The sequence below is a fragment of the Cryphonectria parasitica genome (genome assembly GCF_011745365.1).
Source record: "Cryphonectria parasitica EP155 unplaced genomic scaffold M406scaffold_3, whole genome shotgun sequence".
Taxonomy (NCBI): Eukaryota; Fungi; Ascomycota; class Sordariomycetes; order Diaporthales; family Cryphonectriaceae; genus Cryphonectria; species Cryphonectria parasitica.
In genome coordinates, this window is record NW_024468911.1 from 3,810,769 (window position 1) to 3,838,242 (window position 27,474).

Below are 27,474 nucleotides of genomic sequence, written 5' to 3' on the forward strand. Positions count from 1 at the left end.
TTACGCGCAAGTCAAAGTCCTCCGCGCTCCGGGAAGGATTTAGGCCATGGTTGACGTGCTTATCTCATCCACGTAGCTGCTCATACGAGAATGTATGGGACAGGACTTTGGTCGAGAGCGGGGGGTGAGAAGGATGCAAGTCTGGACCAATCAAGACCAGTGCGGCGGACACCGAGGCAGATTTGCGTCCTCGCCAGCTGAGGAAGACATACCATAGTATGTACAAGAATCCAGCCTCGCCCGCCAAGCTGCAGTCTGCATGTCCCGTTAGGACGGGAACGAGATCAGAGACCATCCATCAAGGATGGCTAGGACTCAAGCCCATGGAGCCTTTCGAAAAGCCTGCGCCTGGCTTGAGACCATCAAAATTCCATGGTCGTACAGAGAGGGTCCAGAACGTCGACACGACAACTGTGCAGCTGAGAAGGTTGCCGTCTTGGAGCATTAGCTGTCGATATGGTCCATCATATGTGATTCTTTCTGCTTGCGGTTTCCCCTCTTTCTTTCTTCCTTCCGTGTTAGACGAGAAAGATGGACGGTGAAGTATTCCTTCATGGCCAGGTTACCGGATTCTCAGTAGCAGGCAGAAACAAATAAAATGGTATTAATTGGGAAAGAAGGACTGACTCCATCGAGACTGCCCTACTATACTACCTAGGCTACATAGCGCACAAGGCTCTCTTATCGATAAGGCACCAATCCAAAGGACTCGGACCAGGAGTTCGATCGAGGTCGTACTGTGTAGTGCTATGTATTTGAGCATGTACACGCCTGTTGATCATCAAGATGCTACTGTACATACGGTATCGTGATGGCGATGATTCTGGCAGATCTTCGTACGACATGCTATGCAATCAAGGTATACGTGGACCCACCCTGCTGTGGAAAGTGAATTGCTTACAGCACAGCATATCAGAGAGCTTGATTTTCAGAAATCCCCTCTGGTTGCTTGCCGATCACCAGCCACGATAACAGCTTTCCCGTCAATTCTCACATCCGAATCTGGAAGCTCTTCCAAGTCCAAGTCGGACTGACTCGCTCTTCAGACGTCACGCACTGCTCATCAATTTTGGAACGGAAGACGTGCGAGCAAAACCTGAAAATGGTCAAAGACAAGAGATGATTTACATATTCGCCACGCTGCTCGAATGAAAGGCTGCCTTGAATGATCAGTACGTATACAGTATTCTACCATCCACTTCCGGCCCTGCGACGTAGACAGTTCCAGGTTGACAGTCAGGAAGAAGGACTTGTTGGGACAACATGGGGCACTTCAGATGACCACACAGGTATATATGCATCTTAATCGGCTGTCTTGTGTGGGGTCAACCGGCTCCGGCTCTGTCTCGACATGCTTGCTGCTTTGCTGTTCCCATCCCATCTCACGCCCACAACACCGGAACACACGGCCCATCCAATGTAGAAGTCGTCCACACTTAGACATTGTGAGATTTGTGCGCATCTGTACAACAATTCTCGTTGGTCTTCCATGATCAGCTCTGACTAGCAAAGGTCTTATCAGGTGGGCAAAGAACATGCCAGCGCGACCACCCATCTGCTGCTCCCCAAATAGACCTTCTTTGATCGGTAGAGGTCCCTGGAAACCTGGACGGTATCAAAGATGTACTATGGTATGTACTACGTACGCATGTCTTTCTGATTGATGCAATACATAATCGACGAGGAGTCGTCTCTTGCCAATCATCTTTTCAATGCGACTTCCTCTTACGAAGGTCTGCGCAGCAGTCACGAGCCTCGGCCTCCCAAGCAAATCCCGTTTTTGCCTCGGAGATAGGTGGGAAAGCAAGCAAATCACATGCGGGAGCAATCCTTGTCTCTAATTGGGACATACTGTAGTTCGCACCTCGTATACTATGGTACACGATGTCATCACCCGGCAGTTACATCTACGCCGTCACGGACACGTAGATGGACGGACGGACGGAAGAACAGGTTGCAAGTCCGCTGCCGGAACCGGAAGGGGGGGGGGGGGTTTCGTCAGAGTGGAGGAAGGAGGGCGGCGAGAAAACCAGCCAGACAGCATCACTTTCACAAACAACAGTCACAAAACTTTCCTCGTCACACCACACCGCCTCGATCTCCCGATTCTCCAGCCCCAGAAATAAGCCGTGTGACCGAGAACTGAACGAGACGAACGCTCATGATCAGCAAGCCCGTCAATGCGAAACAAACAAACCAGGAGTCCTGAGTGGGCGGTTCAAACTCAATGCTCCCCACAAACCAGGGTTGACGACCCCCTTGGATGGTTGGAGGCAGGAGTCTCTTCTTGTTTCAAACTTCATGCACGGCACCCACCCCCTTTGTCTCCTCTTCTCTCCACGTCCCCCCACCCGAACCCGGCGCCGGCTTAGGCTTGCCCTGCAGGTTGCAGGCTATTGGCCCGACGCGGGGAGGGCATCGGCGGGAGGAGGCTTTAACCGACGGACTATACACCTCGAATTGGGCGAATATCACCGTCGCATTTCTTCTTCTTCGTCTATTGGCAAATAGAAAAAGGAGGGTGTTGATCTGTGTACCATAGTATAACAGCCAAAAGAGAAAGAAGAAGAAAAAGATCTGCGGAGATATACTACTAAACCACAACAGAGAACGTATAATCTATTGAGGGAGGGGACCGGATCCTGATGACGAGATTGTCGAGCCTGCGCAAGAGTGTGGAAACATCTGGGTCAAAAATCTACCCTGCAAGAAAGAACGAGAAAACATCAAACTCCCAAACACTAGCGCCGATGGCGGGAGAAAAGGAAAAAAAAGAATGAGAGCAAGAGATAGCGAGAGAGAGGCGATCGCCGGGGGCTGCAGCTAGCCTGCAGTATCGAAACGTCAGCCGCATATGCCGACTGGAAAATCCTACTTGCCATCACCTCACATGACACTTTTCGCTGCGAGCGCGGGGCCCCAGCGAGTTGCGTTGCGTATCTGAGCGCATAGCGTCTTTGATTGCGCTACCAAAGATGAAATGACCTTGACCGCCACGTCCGCTCGCACTAGCAGGTTTTAGCAGATGAGGTTGATGTTTATTTTCTTTCAATCGCCCGCATGACTGCCACTGCTACTGCATATCATACTAATAAGATGGTCCCGTATGGTCTGGACTCTTTTCCCCCACAGTGGCTGGCAGTGGCACGAGCCAAATCTGCTAAACGACCCAGGGATGTTTGGACGAGGGAAGCCAAGCTACTAAACCTACTACTACAATAAATACATACAGTAGCACTATAGTAGTGTATACTATATATGCTAATAGTTTTAGAATGACCATGTCTCCGGATCTACTGATACCCAGCTAAAGAGACAGTGCAGAACGGAGCAATGGGATGATGAGTTCAGGTAACCCACACCCCCCCCCCCACCCCTTCTCCTCTTCAGAATATCTTATGATAGGAGGGAAAAACAAAAGGTGGGAGGCAGATCAGTTCACGAGGATGACCAAAAAATTTCTCAAGTTTGAGATCAAGACTTCTGGATGGGCCGGAAGGATTCCTGCAGAAACCTCTTGTCTAGATATGAATGGCTGCGAGGCTCCCATCCTCGGGTGGGAATGCTGAACCCTAAAACGGCGGCGTCCCTCACCCACCCCCCTACATGCATGCAACGGTAGGGTGGGAGTGGGGGTAGGGGGGTACAGAATAGGCTTCCTATGGGACCCAATTGGTTCAACAGTTTACTGTGGTATGACATGCATCGTCTTATCAATCACCAACTTGGGAAGAAATTTCTCGTCCTCTATCCCCCCCGCGCCTTCCAACCCCCCTCCAAAGTCTCGCATCATCCTGTCGTGAGATTGGTACTGATAATGGGAATGGTACTCTGGTAGGAGACTGTAAGAAAGAAGAAGAGAAGAGAACTCAATCAAGGCATCATTTGGCTTGGAAATGATGGCTCGTGACCAGAGAAAAGCCCCAGTGGATCAAGATGCCTCGCCAGTTCCCTTTCGATCGTGTATGTGGGTGTGTGGGACAACGCCTTGTGCTCAAATAGGACTTGCGTTGTTTCCAGAATCGGCATGGCGTGCTCAAGGAATTCCACGATGATGCTGGTGCAGAAACGACGGACAACCTTTTAGTTTTAGATATGTCACCACACCCACCCGCCTCTTAATCTCTGGCACAGGAAAGCATGCAGGACAGAATAAAGAGGGACAGAGAGAGAGACAGAGAGCCCACGCTCACCACACCAGTTCAGTTCGGATCGACCAGTCCCAGCCCTCCTCTGTCGTCATTTTTTCTTTTTTTTTTGTTTCTCTGCATTATCTCTCTCTTCCAACCTCCTTATCTTCCTGAAGAGACACTGCAGGACGATCTCCTCATCCCGTTGGCTGGCTACCGGGGAACCAAGACAGAGCCGACCAGGGTGCCAAAGTCTTGGCTTTGTGTTGGATGGCCGATACCAGCCTGATATCTGATACCGACCGGATCATCCCAAAGCACGCGCACAAACAAGAAGACAAGAGGGAAGGGATCTGACATATGAGCCCAAGTGCCCTGCCCTGCCCTGCCCGCCATCCTTTCCGACCGGCTCCTTGTTTCGAAATTATCTCTTGTTTTCGTCCATTCTTCCCCCGGAATCTCCAACATCTTTTCTCTTCTCTGTTCCTTTTAAGATTCTTCTCTCTCTGAGGGTCGTTGTCAAAATACGAGGCCCCTTCCTCCTTCGTCAAAAACATCCTCAAGAAAAGAACAAAAAGTCAGCAGAAGGATTCTGGCCTGGACGAGAACGCACGCACGCACGCAAGAGGATTCCTACTCCTCTGACAGGATCCTAATTACTATTATTTCATACATGCTGCTACTACCTTAAACTTTTTTACCTTTACCTACTTGGCACCTTGAACCGAGGACAGACGCGTGGCTGGACCCAGCAGCTCCCGAGCCCAGAGGAGGGTCGCCCCGCGGCGGATACCACAAAAGGAACAGACACAAGTGGACGGCTGTATCCTGGAGGGGAAAAAAGACGCCTTCTTAAAACAGAGTGGAGGAGGGGCAAAAGAATACACCAACGAAAAAAGAAAAAGAAAAAAAAGGTTCTGTGTCAGAAAAAAACCTTTTCACAACTCGGGTCCCTCACCCCAGTCGCCAATTCCCCCTGGGCTCCACTGAGTTCCAGGCTCGACTGGATCCTACAGGAGTTTCGAGATTTATATTCCGAACGTCGTCAACCCTTGACTCCTCCAGTCTGGGGAGGCAACCGTTTCTTGTTACTTTTTAGTCCTTTGGGATCTCCTTTTTTCTAATTCTTCGTCTCTTTATTTCTTGTTTTGTTTGTACTCTTTTGTTGTCCTCCTGAGAGCACATGTTCCAGAGGGTTATACTTCTAAAATCGACAACCCACTACTACGACGCTGTTCCCACCTTCAACTCAACCACCCACCCACCACAAGCTGGCATTGGCGCCCTACCTAGGTGCTAACACCCCAGCTACCTTCCCCCTCCTTCCCTTAGGCGGCACAGCACAGCGAGAGAAAGAGGACCCTGAGGGTTGTGCTTTTATTTTTTTTCTCCGACGCCAAAGATAGGCGGCTATGGCGACCACTACTGCGACGACGACCACCACCACCTCGTACTATCCTTCTACGCAGTGCACGCATATTGAGCTCGATCTGAGCGCCTGTCACCTTGGCCCCAATTCCATTGCCGACAGGATCAATGATGTCGTTCCTGGGCTGAAGACGAGTACTGGTAAGTTTGGAGAAGTTTTTTTATATTCATTTAATTGTTTACGATTACGATGGTTTATTTGGAGACTTGTCATCTCGGGCGCTGGTCACTGGCCAGTGTCACTTTCCATTTCAATTGCATGTATTTCATGTATGGCAACTGCCGATAGCTTCGTCGATCTCAGCAAGACTGTTCCTTCCCTAAGCGCCTGTGCTCTCTTGATATATCCATCGAGGCTCGGTCGTGACCAGCTCCCGATACTTTGACCATCATCTCACTTAAGACTTAAACAAAACTCGTACCCAAGATCACTAACAATCTCCAAACAAATAGCCTTCTTCCACTTCCTGAGGGCAAACCTCGCTCTCCAGCCCTCCTCCCTCTCGTCTAACGTCTCAACTCCTCTTCTTGAGCCACTGGCGATCCCCAACAATCCCGCCGGCCCTGCTCTCTCCCCCTCCCCCCTCGGCAGGATCCTTACCACCACCACCTCTACTCCTACTACCATCAACACCAGGCGACCTGCCTCGCCCCGCCGCCAGCCCCCCCGCCGCCTGGACGACGACCTCAGCATCCCGCCGCTGTCCCTCGACATCCTCACCAGCCAAAGCGACAAGACCGCCGCTCTCGCCCTCATAGCTGACTCCATCGCCCAGCAGCGCCCTCGCGCAGCCATCAGCCTCGCCTCCCACCCGCTCCTCCTCGCAGGTCTCGCCCTCGCCCTCGCTCTCACCTACAAGCTCGCCTGGGCCACCCGAACCATCCTCGCGGTAGCTCTCGCCGCTGGCTTCGTCGTTGCCTACCTCGTCGCCATCCATCGCGCTACCGCCGGCTACAGTCAGCTCGCTCAGGACCTGGACGACGACTTTCTTACCGCCACCACCAGCTCCTCCTCTTCCTCTGCCTCGGCAGATGCAGCGGCCAGCGGCGAGGACATTGTGATCGGTGCCCACCTCGGCACCAAGCTCGTTGGCGCCTGTGTCCTCCGCCTCGAGCCCGGCCCCCCAACCGCCTCCTCCCCCCGCAGCAGGCGCAACCGCCACCACCCACAGTCCCACCGTCGCGGCGGCCGTGGTGTCCTCCGTGCGTGGACGGTGCGCACCGACTGTCGTGGCCAGGGCGTGGGCGCCGACCTACTCCGCGAGGCGGTGCGCACCACGCGGGACCGATGTGGGCGCGAGGCCGAGGTTGGGTTTGCGGCAGAGCACGCCAACAGTGCTGTGTTTCTGCCTGAGATGTTCAATCGGGCTTTGAGGCTGGGCGAGAGGCGGGCTGCTGGGGCGCTGGAGAGGGTTTTGGGGGAGTGGGATGGCATGAGGAGGAAGAGGTGAAGAGAGGAAGTCTCTATTTGTTTCTTTCTCTTTCCGCCCCCTTTTTATTGCAGAAAAGGAGTAGAAAAAAAAAAAAAAAAAGGGAAGGAAGACAAAAAGAAGATGGAATCTATAAGAGCCAGTGTGGAACGAGAGTCTGAGAGAGTCTGGGACCGGCAATGGCGGAGATTGGTTTTTTGGTTTTTTTTTTGGATTGGACATGTTTTGTTGGCCGGCGTGCAATGTTCTTGCTTCTTATGATACCACTTTCGTTTCTTTCAAGACAAGAGAAGAGCATGAGGAGGAGATGGCTGAACGGACAGAGTCGATATCTGGGTCATTCGTTTGCATCTCATCTACATCTGGACAGGGACGGGCTACAGGATATTGTTTTTTTGTTGTCTTATTTTCTCTGGTTTGTTCTTTCTTTTTTGTTTGGATGATACCCCATTTCTCTCATTCTTCCAAGACATGGCGGTCGTGTACGCCCTTGTTGTGGCAGTACGAAGGAAAGAGACGGAACTGATCTGGATCATGTTGGGAAACATATACCCACCGCGTAGAACGCTCATTAAATAATCAACATCTAATCCTGACGAGGAACTCGTACATTGTTCAAACGCTTCCAATTCTCTTCTTGACTTGGCTGTCTGTGACCTTGGGATTCCGTCTGCGATGTCACCTTCTTTGTCTGATGCAGCATCCCAAAAGAGCCTGCTATAGGATGAATCTTGTTCTCATTCCCGGGCCCTCTTGAATGTCCTGCTATCAAGGTGCATCACATAGCCAAGTTTTCACCCAACAGTTGCTCTTGGTATTTCCTCCAGTTCAGAGGCCGCCTGTTCCAGGGCCAAGTAAGTCAGCAGCAGATATGGAATTGTATCATAGGAGACATAAATTTATTATAGTACATGTAAATCATTAGATGATATGCCCCGCGACCCTCCCTTCCCGCCCGCTATCCGCAGACATTCGGATCGGAACATGTAATTTGGCACAGCCAAAAACAACAACAAGAAGAGTGATAAGGGAGAGATCCAACCCTTTTTTTTTTTTTTTTTTTTTTTTTTTTTTTTTTTTTTGGTATCTAGAAGTAATAAAATTAAAATTAAAATTAAAAGAAAAGAAAAGAAAAGAAAAGAAAACCAGCGACTGGGATATTTTCGAGACCAAAGGGGGGGCGGGGTATTCGAAAGAAGAAAAAAAGTAGTCAAGCAGGACTCAGTTCACAACGCCAAGGTCATCAAGATCGGCAGAGGAAGCGCGAGGGCGAGGGTGAGCAGTGCGTGTCCTGTCGTCCCTGTTTTGAGAGCTGCGGATGTAGGGGTCGAATCCCCAGACCGGACGACCGATGCGCTGTAGGGCGTGAAGGACCTTGAAGGAGGAAGTTAATGACCTGAAAAGGAAGGGGGGGGCTTTGAATTGCACGCCAAGATCTGGGAGGGGTGGAGGGAGAGAAGGAAAAGGGAAAGGGAAAGGGAAAGGAAAAAGGTAAAAAGAAACAAAAACATATGCTCTGGGCCGGACTCACGTCGTAGACGGTGACAGTCTTGGCGTGTCGGTGCTCGACGTAGGTTATGCAGTCACGGAGGATCTGAGAGACTCTGTAAGCGCGGTGCGTTTCGGTATGGGGGCCGGCTGCCTGGCCCTTGGTGGCCAAGGCTGCTGGTTGGGGGAAGGGGGGAAGAAGGTGTTTGAGGGGAAGGGCGATACGCACGTTCGTCAGGCGGTCCTTGAGCGCGGCTCGAACGTCGTCATAAATGCCAGCAGAGATGCGTTTCACGCCGCCGCGGCGTGCAAGACGCCTGTTTGGCAAGGTCCATTGTCAGCATCTGCCCACGAATCGTACGGTTGTTTGTCGAGGATGCGGGATGAAATGTGGGGTGGCCAGCGGGAGATGGGATGAGGAAGTAGAGGAGATGGGGGGGCATGGTTTTGTTGTCGTGGCGGCGAGATAAAGGGCATTTGTTGTTTTACTTACCGAATATCAGGGCGAGCTGCACACCGCCGTGAAGAGAACACACAAGTGGTGTTAGCGAGGGCGGTCAAGTGAGTGCCCGATGATTTATATATATATATAATTCATTCATAAGTAATAAAATGTCAAAACAACGTACTGATTCCTCGTATGTTGTCTCTCATGATCCTCCTGCAATTTGTGGGCGGTGTTACTCGATGTATACCAACCAAAATAACAAACAAAAAAAAAACCAAAAAAAAAACAAAACCCCACACTTACCGATGCCGCTTGGCGCCCGACTTGCCACCTAGCCCAAGAGCCCTCCCAGCAATCATGCCAGAGAAGGACTTGGAACCAGAATGCCCACCACGCTGGTGGATCGTCGTGAATGGCATGCTCGGTAGCTGAGCTGGTGCAGGTGGGCACTGTGAAGCGAGGGAAGGGGGAGGTTGTACTGTAGAGTCAAAAAGAAAAAGTGGCGATAAAAATAATAATAATATGATAATATAATAATAAGTGAAGGGCGGCCAGAGTCGCCCGTGCAAACGGCCGGTTTGGTGCCAGACGGGACGGGAATGGGCTTACTTTGCTGTGGGGATTTGTTCGAAAGTCAAACACAAGCTTAAAAAGCACGATGGGGAGAGGGGCTGGTTGGCTCCCGGGGCTTAGCTGGCGTTGGTAGTCAACTGATAAGATAAGCCAATCTACTATACCACCACACAAGAAGCACACTTGTGCTGTGTAGTCCTATGGTATGTCACAGTACAAGCACAGAACAAGAGACAACTTGGGCAGGGATCAGTGAACCTCTCCATTTGGAGATCAGAGGGTCCAACCACAGATTATGCACAATAAAGGCTCAAGAAGCTTATTAATTACACCAAGTTGGGAATTACAAAGTCTCTATACTCAAGACGATGCCATATACTCACGCCAGCTTCAGATCGAGAGAGGGACAAAGCATGCCCCTCGATACAAAATAGTCCCTCATCCTCCAACGCCATAGTGCATCTCCTGTATATGTACCATGTCTTTCTTTTCCAAAAATTGAATCCCATGGTTGATATTGAGATCGTATCGTTTCCTTTCTATCAGGGACCCGTTTTGTCGTCTTGTTTTCTATTCCGAGATGAAAGTGGCCTCACTGAACAGCGTACCTTCCTCCACCGTCTCGTCGTCTCCAGTCTTCAGCTTTAGAATTACCTTGTGATTCTTCGGCATGAACTATATCGAATTTCTCAGCCCCGATGCACATTCGTAGTCAGGCAAGCGACAGACATAGACTTACCTGGTAAATATATGGCTTCGTACCGGCGGCTCCAGCAACGATCTGCTTGACGAATCCGGGGACCTCGGCCATGACGTCGATCCTGTCAAGCCTGTCCTCCAGCTCCGTCTCGATCACCGCCTCCACCGGCTGACCGTCTTTGGTGGTCCCGGTCCACTCAAACTTGACAGCCTCAGGCTCCGGCCACGAGTTACTGTCGTCCTGCTTAGTCCTGGTATGGGTGGCCTTGTTGGTGCAGCCTCCAGAGATGATCTCTCCATCCTTGACAATCCCACCCACGCTGACCACGGTCGAGCCGTATGATGGAGGGGTCGTGTATTCCATTAGCACCGCAGACAGATTCTTGCCCTGGAAGTTGGCGTAGCTCCATTTCGCCGCCGCATGGTGCGGCTTCATGCCCTGCAGCGCGTGAATAAAGAGGGCCTTGCCCTTGTAGTCTAAGGGTCCATCGGGTGTGGCGATCGTGCCCTCAGCAACGCAGCGCGGCCAGAAGGCATGGCGCATCGTCCCCCACGGGTTCTCGAGATCTGTGCCATACAGCGTCTTGCCGTCCTTGCCGCAGACAAACCCTGGGGCCGTCTTTCTCACGGTTATGTTGACCACAGACCTGGCATCGTTCATTGACTTGATCGTGTAGGATTCCCCATCCGCGGACAGCTCGATGGCGCAGTCTTGCGCGTAGAAGTTGCACCGGTCCTCGCTGAAGTCGACGTCCTTGAGCTGCGTAGAGCACCAGAGGGGTTCCTTGGAGGTCTCCGGGTAGAAGATCTTAGAGTTGAACTGGACAGTCGTGCGGATGTTGCTGTGCACAAACATCAGACGGTCAGCATTGGCGCATTCTGGGCTGAGGCAGCATAAAAAGAGGACCCAAAGAGAAAAGTGGTGCCATACGCCACGTTACTATAGATGACCTGGACAAAAGCCGCGTGGCCGCTGTCGGCCATCAGGTAGAAGGTGAAGGTCTCCACGCTCGTCGAATTAATGCTGAACCACTTCATGTCGTCTCTCGTCAGCTCGGTATAGGGGGTTTCCTTCGCCTGCTCGGCCACGGAGCGAATTGCGGAGGGCCCATAGATGGGCTCCTTGGTGCCGGCCACATCGGCCAGCCTTGGGTGACGTCGTTGTCAGTCTGCAGGTCGTCCTCAAGTCTCCAGCAAATCATTGAGGATATATATACTCACTGCTTCTGAGCCCACTTGAACATCTTTTGGGTTGGTGGGGGTGGTTTACAAGGAACACGATCTTTCAAGGTTGGAACGAGGGGCAGGAAGTTGGGCGTTTCGGAACGAGTTCTGGGACGTAATGGTAGAAATATGAATCTCGAAACAAAATCTCGAATGACGATAAGACGATAGCACGTGCAATAAAAGGCTCAAATACTGCTCGTGATCACACCGCCCTTGTCTGAGTTGGCCTTGGGAAGATCAATGTTTGAACGTGGAAGATGGCAAGAACATGAAAATCGCTTGGATGGAGGGGCCCTTGCCTATGCAATAGCAGCCTCGAGCGTCACTGCATGTGCCTCTAAGGGCCCCACTGACATCAGCCCGGGACGTCCGGCCAGGACATTGGGCGGCGCTGACGGACCCCTAGCAAAACCCCTAGCACCTATTGAGGTCGGGGCCCCTGTCACCTGTTCGGTGCAGCGCCTAGAGCTCGCTCCCGCTTTTGCCAGCCGCGCCCCAGCGAGAAATATCGATGAAGATCGATCCTCATGAAAATTTCCCGCTTCCATTCGTGATCGCGAATCGCGTGCCTCTCTCCCCTGTTTCCGCCTGAACCACCACACCTCCGCAGCCCAGGTGGACGCGCACCGTCTGACGACACACGACAGCTGCAACCTTTGAAAGAACTGTTACCCGCGCAGAGTCTGTCAGAATGTCTAAGCCGCGGGGTGGTGCGGCTGTCGACCAGCTGGTAAAGCTCATCGTCGGAGCTGGACAAGCTAGCCCAAGTCCGCCTGTCGGTCCTGCGCTGGGTAGTAAGGGTATCAAGTCGATGGATTTCTGCAAGGTACGAGGGACAATGTGTCCTGCTTGACCTGCTTGGTACATATATCAGTGATACATACATACATACTGACTGACACCCGCCATCGTTCAGGAATTCAACGCGAGGACAGCACACATCAACCCAGGCACGCCGTTACCTGTTCGCGTCACCGTCCGTCCTGACCGATCATTCCACTTCGACGTACGGACGCCACAGACATCATGGCTGCTACTCAACGCAGCCGAGGCGCCGATAGGGAAAAAGGGCAAAAGGAAAGGCGCCGCGAAGCCGGGTCACGACACCGCGGGAACCATCAGCCTGAAGCATGTCTACGAGATCGCCAAGATCAAGCAGTCTGAGCTGCGCCTCTCTGGTCTGTCCCTTGAAGGCCTCTGCAAGGCGATTATCTACCAGGCAAGATCGATAGGCATCAACGTTGTGGCATAGAAAAGCGAGATTTCTCCTCTGTGGTTGTGGAGATTCCTAGGCTGGATGGTGCCCAGTAATCCACATGGCTGGCGTTCAGGATCGGAGTTTATCTGGGATTGGGGGGCCCCTAAAAATATGATACAAGGCTTGAGGCACGTGAGCGATCATCCTGTATCATCGAGATCGTACCAATAGTGCGTACAAATAAGGAAGACAGGCTCCCTCGGCCTGCGACTGAGAGCATTGTTGTCCTGAGCGGCCGCTGCTATAATTCAGAAAATCACAGGGCGGTGTCGAGAGGTGTTATGCATGCCAGCCTATCCATGGTAGCAGTTTGTTTTAATGCTGTCACGGACCGAGCCTTTTCCAGCCTCAGGGCCAGGCCTCGCCGTAAGCCGCAGGCCCAATGCACGATCAGCCCCCTGGGCCGGTGTTTGGCCGAGAAAGCGAGACCCTTGGGGCGGCTGCAGAAGCAGAGCATAGCATTCAGCCCTGTGGCGAGGTTGATACGGCAGATGGAATCAGTGGCTTCTTTTGGTGTTAGTCACGCGGCGGAGGTAGACTAGATGGCATGCAGCATATGGCGACAACCGAGCACCTAGTCCACCAGCTTCGGGCGGTAAGATGGTTAATTGGATTGTTCCGAACCCGGTTGCGATGCCAGTTTAGCGCGGAAACGAGGTTCTCAACTGTCCAGACTCCTCTTTCTTAAGACAACGACGTCAGCGAGCTGGTCGGGTCGCGGCCACAGGATGGTCACGCTTCCCAAGGTTGTCAGTGCCTTTGTTTCTCTCCTAAATAGGCTCTTGAGTCGTAAGCTTACTTAACTTAGTCAGTTGTTTACTTACATTTCATACCACAGCCACCATTGCTATAGGCTAGCGAAAGTGGCACGGAGTTCTGTTCCTCGTGACTGGCAGCGTTTGTGAGAGTTCAATGGATGGTACTGATTACCGCCTGACAAGGCTCTAGATCGCAGCCACAAAACTCAGAACGCTCAGAAGTAAGACCTTCAGGTGAGGCAAATGGTATGCAAGTAGACGAAAGTGCGAAGGCATGCTTTCGATGGCTTTGAAGATCCTCAAACAGCCTGTTCATTTTCCTTGTGTAAGTAAGTAGTCAGTTGGTAACGCAAGATGGAGAGTTTGTGACTGAGAAAGGAGAAGAAGAAATGATGTTGTGGGATTATCGATCCCACATTCCTGTGAAGCAAATGAGCCAGCCATAGACACGAGATATCAATAACCACGTGTAAGCCCCTCCGGATCCGCCGATGGCCAACTTCGGGGGGATGTCCAAGCTTGCACGGCTGCTCTCTTGTCTCTTGTTCACAACGACAACAAGAGCAACAAACAATAACGTCACAGTCGGCGCTCAGGGAACTGACTCAGACAGTGCCTGATACCTAGGAAAGCGCACGAGGCTCATTAAGAACTGATAGCTCCTGTTCTGTCCCCCCTCTGAGACATCAGTCATCCGTACCCTTTCTTTCCGTGCCGTCAGTATGTGCTGCTTAAGTCACTGTAACAGGATGGATCCCACGAGAGAGGACCACGCAGCGGGCCAAGACTCACGATAGAGTTGACCCACGACAAGGTGGGTAGGCTTTGGAGGATTGATGGCTAGAAAAAGAAAGCCCGAGCCCCCGTCGTCTCCGGCTGCAACTGGGCCGTGGCCGGTTCCGCAGCATGAGATGCCTTGTCTCACCTGCAGGTTACATTCTAGCCCAGCCAGCCACTATTCTACGGCATAGTATACTATCGGCACTATCATAGTACGTACGACTAATGGTGCGTATTCTGTGAGAAATTGTACACTTGCTGCCGTGTTTGGGTCGGTAGTGACATGTGCTTAGCGAGCCCGGATTTACCAGGATGGGGTTAAACCCAGCATTGCATCTTGACTCTTTGCCCCACATCATCGACTGGGCCTGGGTTGTTCCATAGTTCACTTTTCTTTTCTGTTCCGGCCACTGCCCGTCATCAATCTTGCCATCTGCACAATCACACCCAAATTCTGCCTCACCACCAACTACCCAGCAGCGCCGCTTTCTTGTCCCGACAGCAGCACTACCAAAAGAACCCAATCCGTTCGATTTTTGCGATCATCAGGCCACCATGGCTGCGCTCTCGCAAGAGGCGCAAGGCAAGCTGTCCACCTCGCAGCTCGCATCTCAAGGTGAGCACACACACATACAGAGAGAGAGAGAACTCCCATACACGCCCGTTTAGCCCCTCCATGTTCGGCATCGACGGCTTTTCTTGTTTGCAACCCCACATGCCGAACATGTGTTGTAGCCACCACAATACCCTCAATCAGCCCTCGCCAGCCTCATCCCCTTTCTCTCGTACCACCACACCAACCATCATTTCTTTTTAATTTTCCTTCTCCTCCTATAGCGTCGGGCGCCAATTTGTTCTGTCTGTTCCAAGCCTCCTTTCCTGACTGACCAGATGAGCCAACTCAGCTCCCACAGGTGTCTCGCAGAGTATGCCCGAACAAGCCGGTAATGCGCCAACGTCTACTGATGACAGTGTTGGACCCACTGTTCGCTTCAATTCTACCGTTCAAGAGATCAATCCCCAGCACTGCCTGTCCCAGTCGCCCCCCTCGACCTCGCAGGATGACCGTGTGGGCGAGGTTACACCCGAGGACCTCAAGGCGCTGTCCAAGTCTCTGCAGGGCAACCGACTACAAGAGAAGCGGATGAACATATTCTCGTTTGAGGCCTACTCCTTGCCTGCTTCTAGGGTATGTTGATTCCCTTCTCAATCCGTCTATCCTCTCCTTACCAGCCCTGCCTTTGTTCCGCCTCGGGACCTTCGTCCACGTTCGGCGTTTCCGTTTCCTCACCCCGACCGCCATGGCTTCTTTTTCATGCTGCACTGTCGAACCGCCTCGTCGGCTTCTGAAGACCAAACAGACACTGACGATCATGTCCAAGGTGCCATCCCACGACGATTCCTCGCGAGATCCGAGCCGGCAGCAGACGCAGAGTTCCACGAGCATCCCGTCGCCTCGCCTCGCGCCGCGAGGACCCGAAGTCAACTCCCCACCTCTGACCCCATCTGGCACGGACGGCACATCGGATGCAAAGGTCTTGGAACAACAAGTACAGGAGGAGAAGCGCTTGGCGAACGATGTCATGACGCCGCAGGACTCCAACAAGCGAGACACGTCACCAAGGACCTCCAGTCGAACCCTGCCGCATCGCCCAGCATCTGACGGGCCTCACCAGAGGCGTCCTACCCCAGAACATCTAGGAGCGCCGGAACAGAATCACAGGAAAAGCATGTTCTCTCTCGGGCCCGGATCGTTACCTGCGTCTCGCGATTCGAGTCCCAACCGGGCCTCGGCTCACTACACTCGCCCGTTCACACCCTCAGGGGACGCCAATGACCCGTACTCGGCCAGCAAGCGACAGCCTCAGGGGCCTATCGAGCCACGGTTCGTCTTCTCGCGCAGCAAAAAGGGATCTAAGGTCTCCCCGAGCTCTTCAACCTTGAGCCTGCCGAGGGCGTCCACGGACAAGCGAAGCTCTACGCTGCTCAGTGCCCTGGGCAAGAACAGCGATCTCCACAAGGAGGACAGCCATGGCACCACCCACAGCCGCCAAGCCTCCATGTCGGATCTCAAGAGATTCTTCAAGATGGGCCATCATAAACCGAAGCGGGGCACCTCACCAGCTGCGAGCATCAGATCTGGCTATAAGACGCCACCTGTCTCGAGATCGAGCACCCAGATACCCTTCGGAGACGACCACGGTCTGACATCCAAGTATGGAAAACTGGGCAGGGTGCTAGGCTCTGGAGCCGGCGGGTCGGTCAGGCTTATGAAGCGGAGCGAGGACAACACGGTTTTCGCCGTGAAGGAGTTCCGACCTCGCCATTCGTACGAGACGGAAAAGGAATATGTCAAGAAGCTGACTGCTGAGTACTGCATTGGATCATCACTACACCACGGCAACATTATCGAGACGCTGGATATCGTCCAGGAGAAGGGCAAGTGGTTCGAGGTGATGGAGTACGCACCGTTTGACCTTTTCGCCATTGTTATGACGGGGAAGATGTCGCGAGAAGAGGTCTCGTGCTGCTTTCTGCAGATTTTGAGCGGCGTGACCTACCTTCACAGCATGGGCCTGGCCCATCGGGACCTCAAGCTCGACAATGTGGTGGTGAACGAGTATGGCATCATGAAGATCATCGATTTCGGCAGTGCACATGTGTTTAAGTACCCATTCGAGAACAATATGGTTCTTGCATCTGGTGAGTACTTCTCCATGAAACGAGCTGCTCATGCTGTGTCTGAATGCTAAACTTTTTTTGCAGGAATTGTGGGCTCTGACCCATATCTCGCGCCCGAGGTGTACGAGGAACGCAAGTATGACCCAACGGCAGTCGACATCTGGTCACTGGCGATTATTTACTGCTGCATGACCCTGCGCCGGTTTCCTTGGAAGGTCCCACGAATGACGGACAATTCATATAAGCTCTTCGCGTCAGAGCCGACGCCTGGACACGATCCCAAGAAGCTGGTCCTCCCGCCGAACAAATCGACAAGTGCTCTGCACGACACGCCTCCACGAGACTTTTTCATTGGTGAGGATGACAGGGCGAAGGCAAAGCATGACGGCGAGAAGTCTCGCCACCAGCACCGACCCCATTCCCAGCATGAGAAGCCACGTGAGAGCTCCACCACTACCTCAGAAAACCCCGCAGCCGGCTCGACCGGCTCGACCGGGGCCTCCAGCGCAGGCGAGAAACCTAAGGAAGTTATCAGAGGACCTTGGAGAATTCTCAGGCTGCTACCGAGGGAGAGCCGCCACATTATTGGACGGATGCTCGAGATCGATCCGAAGAAGCGGGCCAAGATGGCGGAGATTCTAGATGACAACTGGGTGAGCAACACAGTTATCTGCCGGCAGGTAGAGCTCGGCAAGGTGATCAAGGCCGAGGACCATGTGCACACGTTGGAACCACCATCGGCTGCGCCATCTTCAACAAAGTAGATGGAGCGGCCAGAAAGATTACTGTTCAAGTGTCCTTTTTTACTTTTCGAAACTGGGCCGTGTTGTACAGTGGGTCGACGAATTCAAGAACAGAGAGGAAGAGGCAGAGGCTCACGCCTTCAAGAATTATTGTTGCAATTATTTTACACTGGTCACGGCAAGGAGATGTACAGGTGGGGGTGGTGCAGGACTATGATTCAAACAGATTGGCGTTCAAGGACCCCCTGATTGGGGTTGGTTTTGATATCTTGGTTTGGTCATAGATGGCCCAGCAGCGCATTTACATTGAACATACATACCTCGTGTGGGCGGATAGAGTGTTAGACCTTTGGATCGTCCGTTCAGCGATTTTCAGACTTACACGCCTTTGGGGGTCTGCGTATACCCTCCGATTGTCTACGAGAATACATGATCGTAATCAATCGACACAAGTGAAGCTTTATTTTTTCAGTGTTTGCGAGACGAATTACTGTTCCTCGGAATACGTACTGTACTTGTACTATGTACCAGCGCGGTTGGATTCACTTACACGATGCCGGTGGAGACTTGTTCTATCGTCTGTCCAATGAGAAGCGCTTCTATCTTTCCCCCTGATCCCTGCCATATTAGTCATGGTTTTTTTTCTTCGTCGAGAACCTCTTCCATCTGTTTCTGCCGATTGCTTCAACTTTTAAGGTGCCGAGATCCTTTCTCTTCCACAATTTACTTTCTTTCCCACTGTCGATTGTGTCTTTTCCAGCTTCCTCCCACCATTACCCACAATCCCTCAAAATGGTAGGCTCCCTTTTCCCCCACTGTACATTCCTATGCACCTTCGTCCAGTCGAGCAAAGAGCTGCGCGAAGCACTCATAGAACCTCGAGCTGGGTGTCTGGTGGTGCCCCCCCCCCCCGGGAGGCTTCAGGAACTGTGACGAACACCTCGTCCAAGCCTGTCCATCTATGACCTTCAGCATGAGCCATAACTGACACAATCCTTTTGCTCGGCAGGCCACCACCATCCGATCGATCAAGTCCCTCGTGCCCCTCCTGGACCGCGTCCTGGTCCAGCGCGTCAAGGCCGAGGCTAAGACCGCCTCCGGCATCTTCCTTCCCGAGTCGAGCGTCAAGGAGCTGAACGAGGCCAAGGTCCTGGCCGTCGGCCCTGGCGGTCTGGACAAGGAGGGCAAGCGCGTGCCCATGGGCGTGCAGGCTGGCGACCGCGTGCTGATCCCCACGGTAAGGAAGGCCCGTGAGGATGAAGATGACGAATAGCTGGCGCAGACGGATACAGACCTCACTGTGTATGGCGGTGGTTTTATTTGAACTAACACGGTTTCTGCAGTTCGGCGGCTCTCCGGTCAAGGTCGGCGAGGACGAGTTCCACCTGTTCCGGGACAGCGAGTAAGTTTCCCACCATCAAAACAGAGTCACTTCGTGCAGTGGATGAGATGTTGACATGCGCGGTGTACAGTATCCTGGCCAAGATCAACGAGTAAAAAGAGCGAAACTCAAAATCAAAAGAAAAAATTCCAATACCTAATACCCGAAAAGTTCGACGACGATGTAACGACGTCCCATGTACCATATTCATGTGTCCGACTGAAAAAAAAAAAAAAAGAAGTCACTGCACTATAGCACCGAGAGGCCAGCTGTTGCGGTCAGTGGCGTTTACCTTGGCATAGATGAAGAGCTCGGGTGATACTTAGATGAGCTGATGAGCCGTGGCATTGTCACCGGCTGGTAGGAGTGAAATGAGAAAAATCTCCGCTTCTTCAACGGTCCCGTCCCTCTCATTTTGATCCATCTGTGAAATTGCTATTTTGATCCTTTTTTTTTTCTTCTTTCTTCCTGATCATACCTCTTTGCGTCTGTATGATCTTTCTTTCAAGTCAAGACTGAATATGTCTGTTCGGTACTAAGCTCACTTGCATTCTGCGAACGGTCAAGGTGCTTCAGTGCGCAGTCGCCAAAGGTCCCGTGGGATGCTGAGCCTTTGTGGTGGGATATGGAGCCGGATTTGCCAGGCCATAGAGTATCAGGTTGCGGCAGGGAAGAACGCGATGAATGGGAAATGAGCTTTGAGCAAGGCAAATAGTCAAGCGAAGAGGGAGGGGGGGAGGGGACTGGGAGGTTAATGAGTTTTGTAGGTGTTACACATGTCTGTCAAGGCACAAGCAGCCTCCCAAGGCCGATGAGATATGAACCATTCGCGCGAGGTCAATGGTAACTCCGCGAAGATGAGCGTATTTGGAGTGCGGTGCCAAACCCCGTACTCTCAATCGATAGATTCCGCCGGAATGCACCTTTCGAGGCATCAACCAACCTCGTTGACGGCGCCATAGGGTATGAGAGATTTGTTGACCCCCTCCCTAGCTTGCTAAGAAGGTTTTCCTGCTCCTTTATTTTGTGTTTACTCTTTTCTTTTGTTCCTTTCCAGGCAAGGGTACTGATCATTATTGGATTTCGTACGTTAGAGGGAGGAAAGTACTGTTTGGATGTTGGCTGTGACTGTTTGATGGTGTAGTTGTTGGGGTTGAGGTCTGTGGTAGGCTGCGGGCGCGTGGGCTGCTGGCATGGGATGAATGAACCTCCTTAGCTAGTCAAGTTTCAACAGCGAGAGGGAGGAACGGGGAAAGGACATGGATGACTATGAGCAAGACCAACCAATATCATACAGAGTCTTTGATTGAATCTACAAATTGGAAAAAAGTTTCAGGCTGTTTGGGTGAAGGTGAAGGCGGGAGACCGTCTTAGAACATGGATGTTTTGATATAAAGGCTGAGTCTCAGCCACCACAAGAGCCCCCGCAGCTTGGAAGTTTCAGTAGAGTTCATGATGCATCAAACTTGCTAGTCTGGGCCTTACCCCCTGCCCCGTGGGGGAAATATGTCAAAGTATACATGAGAAATGCCCTGCCTCGTGTCTTGCATGAAGCCACACTAAATTCAAGTCAAGATTCCAAAAGGCCCGGTCTCTATGCACTACTCCAGTTTCTGTGCAATTAAAAGGGATCATTTCCTCTGCGCTCCATCATAACAGCCGTAATATCTTGTGACAACTCCTCAAGTGGGGGAGTAGGATCGGAGGAGATGTTGCCTAAAGTTTCGACGTATCTTTGCGTGAAGTCGCTCCTCCGAAAGGCCCGGTGGCCCTGTGTCGTCACGGTGAGGGCTACAAGGAGAGAGGGAGAAAGCGACAGAGGAGGCTTGTGTCAGCAAGTTTGTGGTCTTCTTCTTCTTCTTTTTGGTTTCATCTGGGACAGTGGGATGATGGTAAAATTACAAGACAGCACTGGCCATCCATACCACTCATAGCCATACAGCTAGGGGGAGGGGGGGCCGCCGACACCCACACTCACCAGAATACCCCTCGACCTTCCAAGACCGGAACCTCTCCCCAGTGCGCTTCTGAATCTCTCGCAGGGCAATCTCTGTGAGCCTCATGGCGGAGGAATTCCGCACTGCCTCGAAGCCTGGGAGGCGCTCGACATGAAAAACGTGCAAGCCAACCTCGCACTCATCGCTGTCGCCGACCAGCGGCGGGGGGAACATTGTTGCCGCGTCGATGTCATGCTCCCTGATCCGGCCCTCAAGCAAGTCTTCCCACGCGGCTTTCCGAAGGGGAAGCGCGATGATGACGCCGTAGGTGGTGTCTTCGCCTTGCAGCCCGGGCGGGGCGGCCAGGTCGGCATCGGGGCGGAGGCAGAGGAAGAGTTCTGGGCATGAAGTAGCCCAACTCTGGAGTTGGTCGAAGGTTAGGTCTGGGGCTGGGTAGATGGCCTGGTCTACGTCGTAGATCGTGAGGAGGAGAGGCTCGTTGATGGTCTCCCAGCGCAGGCGTGGGGCCAGGGCTGGTGATTTGTCTGCCATGATCGCTGGAACAAGGCAGTTCCCGCTGAGGCTTATTCGGGGAGCTGTCTTGATTATGATTTTGGCGATACAATTGTGTGGAATGCTTAGAGCTTGAAAAGGCCGAGCGGAACGGCTGGGTTGAGGCTCGCCGTGGTAGTCTCTCTGCGCCTTGTTTAAGTGAGCCCCTGCAGTCCATTTATCGAGGACTGGTACTTTCCACAGCGCAGTGACTTTGATTTCTCTCCTTCTTCGCAGCTTCCCTGATAGGATTTGTAGCTGTACTTGCTGTGTAAGTAGATACTAATTGCTACTACGGGAGAGTGCTGAGGTTGGTAGGCGCTACTGGCACCACCCAGAATTATGGGCCGGGGCGGGCCGGGCCGATCTCTAGATTCTTTGGACCTGCAGCAGCACCTGGGCAGTGGTCAAAATCCAAGCAAGCCACCACTGCAAAACGCCAACGGAGAATGCCCTGGAGGTCACGTTCGAGAGGGCATTTACTATTTGCCGTGGTAGCACCAAAGATTTGAGGTCGTACTCTCACAGCATACTCAGCTCTTCCATATAGGGATTGAGATCATACCTGACTTCCCAGACGACACTTGTGATCAGAAGGCTCGTGGTCAGATCCCCTCTGGACATGATCACGACGGCATGCCTATCCATCTTCAAGGCCGAAACTATGCTTCTTTGTGTCACGTAACTGCTAACCTGCCAAACAGAGCTTCCTCTCGTCTTTTGGCCAACAGTCTCCTACCAGGTTGCCTTCTTGATGCAGGACATGCGCAGTCTTCAGACGTCAATAGATAAGCCCCTTCCTCGTTACCGCTTGGAACATCTTTCCATGTGCCATGTCATGGACCCTCAGTGGATCGATCTATTTCAATCCATCACGCTGATGATCATATTACTCCGAATACCAGAGGAGAGGCTGATCACTGCCATAAGTAGGGCTCTGAGGTGTGCACAATGTTCTATGAGGCGCAATGCTCTCGCCCGCAGGGGCATACACACACTCGCCTGGACGCCAGGCCCCTCGCAGGGGAGAGGGAAGGAACCTTGGTACTCTATTAAGAGCTGCATGTCCGGCAGGGGGGCTCGGGGTTTCTGTGATGGGAGACTTGGGCTCTTGAGAGAGGATGGGAAGAGCCCTTCACAGAAACCAGTTGAGACATGATCACCGTGGGCGCGTCATGGCTTAGTTGAGACAGGATGTGTGATGTGGGACAAAGCCCGCAGAGAAGATCGCAGTATGGAAGCTCGGAGAAACAGCTTCTCACCCTTTCCACCTCTCTCTTTCTCTCTTGGATCGGCTGTTCGTGTCCACCATACCATACCGCCTCATCTACAGCTGGACTGAGCAAGTGAGTGTATGTACGGCCTACAGTACGGCGGCTCTCATATCCAGGACCTTTCATGGACCGAGCCGACAAGCGGCTCCTCGGCGGATAGGTAAGTAGCCTGATAGCCTATATGGTGGAGGATGCCCCTCCTCTATGGGGAAGGGGAGACCCGCTGCTTCGCAACAAGCAAGTGAGGCTGTCGTAGTCGGGGTCAAAAGAAAAAGGTGGGGGAAGCGTGACCACAACGTCAGGAACAGATGGCCGTGGCTAGAGTGGGAGAGAGAGGCTGCTCGGGGAGGACAAAGAATGGGAGCTTGCTTGAGGGATGAATCATGAGACGCAAAGGGAAGGAGGTGGTGGAATGGTGGTGGTGGGATGGTTGATGACCCTTCTTCGGTACGTGAACCCTTGTGACCCAGCAGTAGAGCAGAGCAAGTCAAGCAAGATATTGGCTCTCTCTCCCCCTCTTTCGCAGATGAGACATAGACCCTGTCAAGGTCGGGTAGACCATAGAGAGGAACAGGTGAGTCGTAGGTATGTACGTACGTACACCACGTCGTTGTCGTCGTCGTGTTCAAGGGCGGGAAGGAAAAGGAGAGAGTCCACTTGAGACGAAGAAGCCAGTCGTAAGCATTGCATAGTACTGTTTATGTTTATTATGCGTACTTACCGAGCCGACAGTATCGACCACCAGCCTGAGCAGCTACTTCGCAGCATAAACCTAGACATACTACATACATATTCCTGTACGGTATTGCAGCAGTAGTAGAAGCACTCTCACCACTATCGAACTGTCATCCCTTCCCCCCCCCCCCCCCCTTTCTTCTCAATGCATCCATTCCCGAAAACAGCTGATCCGAATTTCTAAAACGACCTTCTGTCTCTCGCAACCTCCGTGCCTCCGTGTTTGCGTGTCGTGCCCCATGAAAAGAAAGAAAAACGCACAAAGCCGGGGCGGCTGTCGGTGCGGCAGCGGCAGCGGCTTGGGATGATGCCATCGCGGCAGGACTGGTTCTCGGCGAGGCTGCACGAAACCACGGCCAGCGCTGGGCCAATGGCGCCAGGGGTCGATGGCGACATCCACGCTATGCCACTTTTGGGGCGCGGCGACAGAGTATGAATCTCGCACGCCATAAGGACAAGAATGACCCCTTGGCTGGGCCACCAGTCTTTACAAGAACTCCAGCAGGGCCACCTGTCGTGCTTCAAACTTCTTGCCTGTCATTGTCTGAGAAGATCTCTTCCTTCTGAACTTTCTTTTCGCCTATTTGTGGGTTGATATGGAGTGGTATTTGCCTCTAAACGACTTATTCGCTATCTCAGCAACAACAAGAATCTCTTATAACAATCTTTGATTTCCAACAGCAAGATTCATTCTTTACCCCAAAAAACCGTCGAGAAAAAAATCCATGAAAGAGATGGACGCCTGGATATCCCCCTTTATCAGAACGCCTTGAAAAAACCCCACCAAAAAAAAAAAAACAACACGCTCGGAGAGCCTTGGAAACCAGTGCGTGGCAACGGGCACCAGCCTTCACTTTGGTAAAGCCAGTCAAACCCAACCCGCACGTTGGCGTGGTAAGGCAGGCCGGCACATCTTTCATTTTCGTTCTTCAGCCCCCTCCCTGGAAAAGGAAGAAAAAAAAAAGAAGGGAAACAAAAAAAAATCGGAGCAGACGGCTGACGGCTGGTCCCTAACTCCCAAGTGGGATGGAACTTGGCCGAGCGTCTGCCAGAGGTCACAAACTACTAAAGCTTCTGCGTGAACTTGGAGTAGTACCCGCACTTGGGAACATAACTCCGCTCACCAGTGATGGGGTTGAAAGTGTGACAGCCTGACTTGGCCACATTCGGGGGAGTATACACTGTTCAATCCACATCAGCTTCCGTCACGAAGGACATTGCAACACGACCCAGCAACCTCCTCAGCCTCGTCCTGCGAGGCTGACGGTGTGTGTCTTGGGGGGGGGGGGGCGGCCATGAAGGAACACCTACAGTGTAGGGAGATGGCGTAGTCGTCACCTCTGTTCTCCATCTTGTGCAGGCCAAGCTCGTCGGCCATGTAGGCTACGGCATTCTCATTGTGTGTACGTTGGGAGATAAGTTCCATGGGCTGCTGGCGGTCAGAGTTGGGGAACTCGTATCTCGACTCGGTCAGGCTGCCGTGGAGGATCTTCATGATGCAGTGGGCGTTGCCGTGGTCATGGATGGGACTGCCCTTGCCAGGAGTCCATACGAGTACAAGCTGTGAAGAGAAGCGCGGCTCGGTCAGCTGTGGTGTCTCATTATCAAAGGCTGAGGAGGACTCGACGACAATTCGTCGATCATGTCAGTGGCTTACCAAGTTGCTCTTTCCGTTTCCCTCGTCAACACTTTTGTCAAGTCATCAAGTCAGTCGCTTGGTTCTATTTGTGTTTCATTCTCTGATCCTTTGGGATTGGGTCTTTCTGTGGTCTTACAGGTTCCTGGTGTACGCCAGCTCTGGGTCGGCCAGGGCATATGGCACCCAGCCCTTCTCCTTGGCATCGTATATCCTCATGTGTCTCATCAGGGCGTTGACATCCACATCGCTGGAGTCGAGACCTGAGGAGGGCCCGAGTGCATCCTTCAGGGCGACAACGAGGTCCTCGAACTGGTCCATCTTGAGTTGTGGACGACCTTCGAAGGAGGCCTGCTGACCCGCCGAGTATTGGAACGAAAGACCGACAGCCATTGCGAAGATGTGATATTACGGATGAACAAACGATACGATGTACGACACGACACGACGACAGCTGACGATATCTTGAGGCGATGGTGTGATTGGTTGGAAGGTTGTGCAAGGTGGCGATGGTGACTGTGCCTGATGGTATGGTCCGGATGATGGATGATGAGGATGTTGATGTCCCAGAAGAGGAGGATGGTGTCTGTTATGATGAAGATGACGATGACTATGTTGTGTGTTGTCTTTTGATGAGGCAGACCAGACCAGGCTTGCAGGGTGTCCAGTACCGAGGATACAAGATGCGAGAAGAGGGGGTGAAGAGAGGAGAGAGAGAGGGGGCGGGCCGCGTGTACAGACGGCAGGGTTCTCCTGAAAACTCGGATTTTCGGTCGAGATAACTTGGGCTGCACGCACGGCACAAAGAGAGCGGTGTCACGTTGGGACCTTGAGGGTTTGGGATATTTGTGGGGCCTCTCGTATGGTCACGAGAATGACTGTCGCAGTTGCAGTTGCAGTGCAGATGAGGGCTTGTGAGGGGATGGTGCTTGCTGATGATGATGATGGGCTCTCTTTGGATGATGCTCGGCGACCATCCCTTCCTGCCCCTTGTCTGGCCCCGCCCTCCTTTATCATGAGCGAGGTCGGGGAGTCTGCAGCCCCGAAAAGGCCTGGTCGGCGATTGCCGGGTTATACCGGTCCTACATTGTCACACTTCCAAACTGGCATCTGGGACGACCACTCCAAAAGGGAAGGCAGGATGCTATCTCGAGATGCATTCCAAGATGCATAGACCTCTGGGAATAAAGCATTTCCAGCAGTGCCCGCGCGGAGTATTTTGACAGTTGTTGTGATTCAATATCCTGATTGCGTGCTGGTTTTTCTTCTTTTTGGGGGGTGGATAAAACGGGTTTCGAAAGATGGATCGAACGAGACGAATCAATTCGTTTTGATCTCCCGGGCTGGTGGGGAAAGAGGAAGGATAAGAGAGGGATATGGCTTGTTGGTGGGGGGTTTTTGGGGGTGTGGGGCAGGGAAGTGCTCTGGAAGCCCCCCCCCCCTACTCTTGCTCATGCTAGTGGAGCTTACAAGCCGGATCACAGCGCATATCTGCCGCGGGTCCCCGGGGGGGGGGGGGCGGCTGGGGACACAGACACTCTCCTCTCTTTCTCTTGTTGGTACTGTACTATCACATGGTACAGCCCGATATCCAAGTTTTGATGGACCGATGTCGCGGTCCAGCCAGCGAACATATTTCCCTTGTGTCTCTTGCACAAGTGTCAAATGGTCTTATCCGTCTGCAGCAGAGTGGAAAGATGGTCGAACGGGCTAGTAGTCCTTCGGGTTTTGGGAATTTTGGTGTGGTTTTTCTTCTTGGCCTTATCTCTTGACTCGGGGCTTCATCCCAGCCAACCCAACCCCTTCAAAAGCTTTTCTTCTCTCTTTTCGCTTTCTTTCACAGCTCCAGCATCTTCCTTGAGATATCCACTAGAAAGAACGAGTGGATGATTGAATATTGCACAGCCTCATCTAGTATGTCACTGCAGTTATAATCTTGTACACACATCAGAGACACTGGTGCAGCGCGTCGTCGTCATTTAGTGACGTGGTATGAGACGATCATATGCCCTCAAATCCACAGCCGGTATTTCTCTTCCAACCACCCCCCTCAGGAGCGGAAAGCAACGAACAAAATACAAGGCTTGTGGTTGTGAAAAGGAAAGAAGTAACTGCATAATATGTACTACTTTTGTACTCGAAGTGGACTAGCGGTGTCTAGTTGGCGAGTTTTCATTCCGTAATCGCCTTCTTTTTCAATGTGACTAAGCACCCATCTCGACTCATCCCGCTCTCTCTCTCTCTCTCTCTTTCTCTTTTTTGCGCTTGCCTTGGTGAAGCACTTGCCTCTTGAGCATCCTATCCTCTTGAATGGT

The 27,474-nt window shown here is 52.4% G+C and overlaps 8 protein-coding genes across 8 annotated transcripts; 4 read left to right on the forward strand and 4 right to left on the reverse strand.

Annotated features, from left to right (window-relative positions):
* Nucleotides 1-5,542: 5,542 nt before the first annotated feature.
* Nucleotides 5,543-7,605, forward strand: M406DRAFT_345606 (uncharacterized protein; the record flags this gene model as incomplete). Its single annotated transcript, XM_040922105.1, has 2 exons — nucleotides 5,543-5,699; nucleotides 6,012-7,605. 2 exons carry the CDS (start codon nucleotides 5,543-5,545, stop codon nucleotides 7,007-7,009), a joined length of 1,155 nt encoding a protein of 384 aa, XP_040778713.1. The 3' UTR covers nucleotides 7,010-7,605.
* A 712-nt stretch (nucleotides 7,606-8,317) lies between these two features.
* M406DRAFT_20457 (uncharacterized protein) lies at nucleotides 8,318-8,795 on the reverse strand (the record flags this gene model as incomplete). Its single annotated transcript, XM_040915459.1, has 3 exons — nucleotides 8,318-8,362; nucleotides 8,520-8,582; nucleotides 8,706-8,795. Coding segments are annotated over 3 exons (198 nt in total), but the record flags the coding sequence as incomplete, so codon positions are not given.
* A 945-nt stretch (nucleotides 8,796-9,740) lies between these two features.
* On the reverse strand, nucleotides 9,741-11,677 carry M406DRAFT_345607 (survival factor 1). Its single transcript, XM_040922106.1, has 4 exons — nucleotides 11,418-11,677; nucleotides 11,128-11,343; nucleotides 10,237-11,038; nucleotides 9,741-10,172 (listed from the first exon to the last, which is right to left on the reverse strand). Exons 1-4 carry the CDS (start codon nucleotides 11,438-11,440, stop codon nucleotides 10,068-10,070), a joined length of 1,146 nt encoding a protein of 381 aa, XP_040778715.1. The 5' UTR covers nucleotides 11,441-11,677; the 3' UTR covers nucleotides 9,741-10,067.
* A 437-nt stretch (nucleotides 11,678-12,114) lies between these two features.
* On the forward strand, nucleotides 12,115-12,675 carry M406DRAFT_254990 (ribosomal protein L11; the record flags this gene model as incomplete). The annotated part of the gene is made up of 2 exons (XM_040917001.1): nucleotides 12,115-12,249; nucleotides 12,340-12,675. The coding sequence occupies 2 exons, from the start codon at nucleotides 12,115-12,117 to the stop codon at nucleotides 12,673-12,675; spliced, it is 471 nt and encodes a 156-aa protein (XP_040778716.1).
* Nucleotides 12,676-15,147: 2,472 nt separating this feature from the next.
* Nucleotides 15,148-18,106, forward strand: M406DRAFT_345608 (Pkinase-domain-containing protein; the record flags this gene model as incomplete). Its single annotated transcript, XM_040922107.1, has 4 exons — nucleotides 15,148-15,408; nucleotides 15,602-16,922; nucleotides 16,986-17,275; nucleotides 17,309-18,106. The coding sequence occupies 4 exons, from the start codon at nucleotides 15,148-15,150 to the stop codon at nucleotides 17,663-17,665; spliced, it is 2,229 nt and encodes a 742-aa protein (XP_040778717.1). The 3' UTR covers nucleotides 17,666-18,106.
* A 274-nt stretch (nucleotides 18,107-18,380) lies between these two features.
* M406DRAFT_355702 (chaperonin Cpn10) lies at nucleotides 18,381-19,235 on the forward strand. The gene is made up of 4 exons (XM_040923229.1): nucleotides 18,381-18,439; nucleotides 18,654-18,881; nucleotides 18,988-19,046; nucleotides 19,117-19,235. Exons 1-4 carry the CDS (start codon nucleotides 18,437-18,439, stop codon nucleotides 19,139-19,141), a joined length of 315 nt encoding a protein of 104 aa, XP_040778718.1. The 5' UTR covers nucleotides 18,381-18,436; the 3' UTR covers nucleotides 19,142-19,235.
* A 1,411-nt stretch (nucleotides 19,236-20,646) lies between these two features.
* Nucleotides 20,647-21,514, reverse strand: M406DRAFT_69873 (uncharacterized protein; the record flags this gene model as incomplete). The annotated part of the gene is made up of 2 exons (XM_040925296.1): nucleotides 20,647-20,816; nucleotides 21,004-21,514. The coding sequence occupies 2 exons, from the start codon at nucleotides 21,512-21,514 to the stop codon at nucleotides 20,647-20,649; spliced, it is 681 nt and encodes a 226-aa protein (XP_040778719.1).
* A 3,074-nt stretch (nucleotides 21,515-24,588) lies between these two features.
* M406DRAFT_288955 (uncharacterized protein) lies at nucleotides 24,589-26,099 on the reverse strand (the record flags this gene model as incomplete). Its single annotated transcript, XM_040918827.1, has 4 exons — nucleotides 25,299-26,099; nucleotides 25,181-25,211; nucleotides 24,835-25,084; nucleotides 24,589-24,704 (listed from the first exon to the last, which is right to left on the reverse strand). The coding sequence occupies exons 1-4, from the start codon at nucleotides 25,550-25,552 to the stop codon at nucleotides 24,589-24,591; spliced, it is 651 nt and encodes a 216-aa protein (XP_040778720.1). The 5' UTR covers nucleotides 25,553-26,099.
* Between the last annotated feature and the right edge of the window lie 1,375 nt (nucleotides 26,100-27,474).

Excerpts from the sequence above, each read along its gene's own strand:
- M406DRAFT_345607 (XM_040922106.1), bottom strand. The coding sequence starts at position 11,440 with ATGTTCAAGTGGGCTCAGAAGCA. Across the intron at positions 11,344-11,417 it reads TTCAAGTGGGCTCAGAAGCA|GCTGGCCGATGTGGCCGGCA; the intron begins GTGAGTATATAT and ends ACGTCACCCAAG. Across the intron at positions 11,039-11,127 it reads GTCATCTATAGTAACGTGGC|CAACATCCGCACGACTGTCC; the intron begins GTATGGCACCAC and ends GTTTGTGCACAG.
- M406DRAFT_355702 (XM_040923229.1), top strand. Across the intron at positions 18,882-18,987 it reads ACCGCGTGCTGATCCCCACG|TTCGGCGGCTCTCCGGTCAA; the intron begins GTAAGGAAGGCC and ends CGGTTTCTGCAG. Across the intron at positions 19,047-19,116 it reads CACCTGTTCCGGGACAGCGA|TATCCTGGCCAAGATCAACG; the intron begins GTAAGTTTCCCA and ends CGCGGTGTACAG.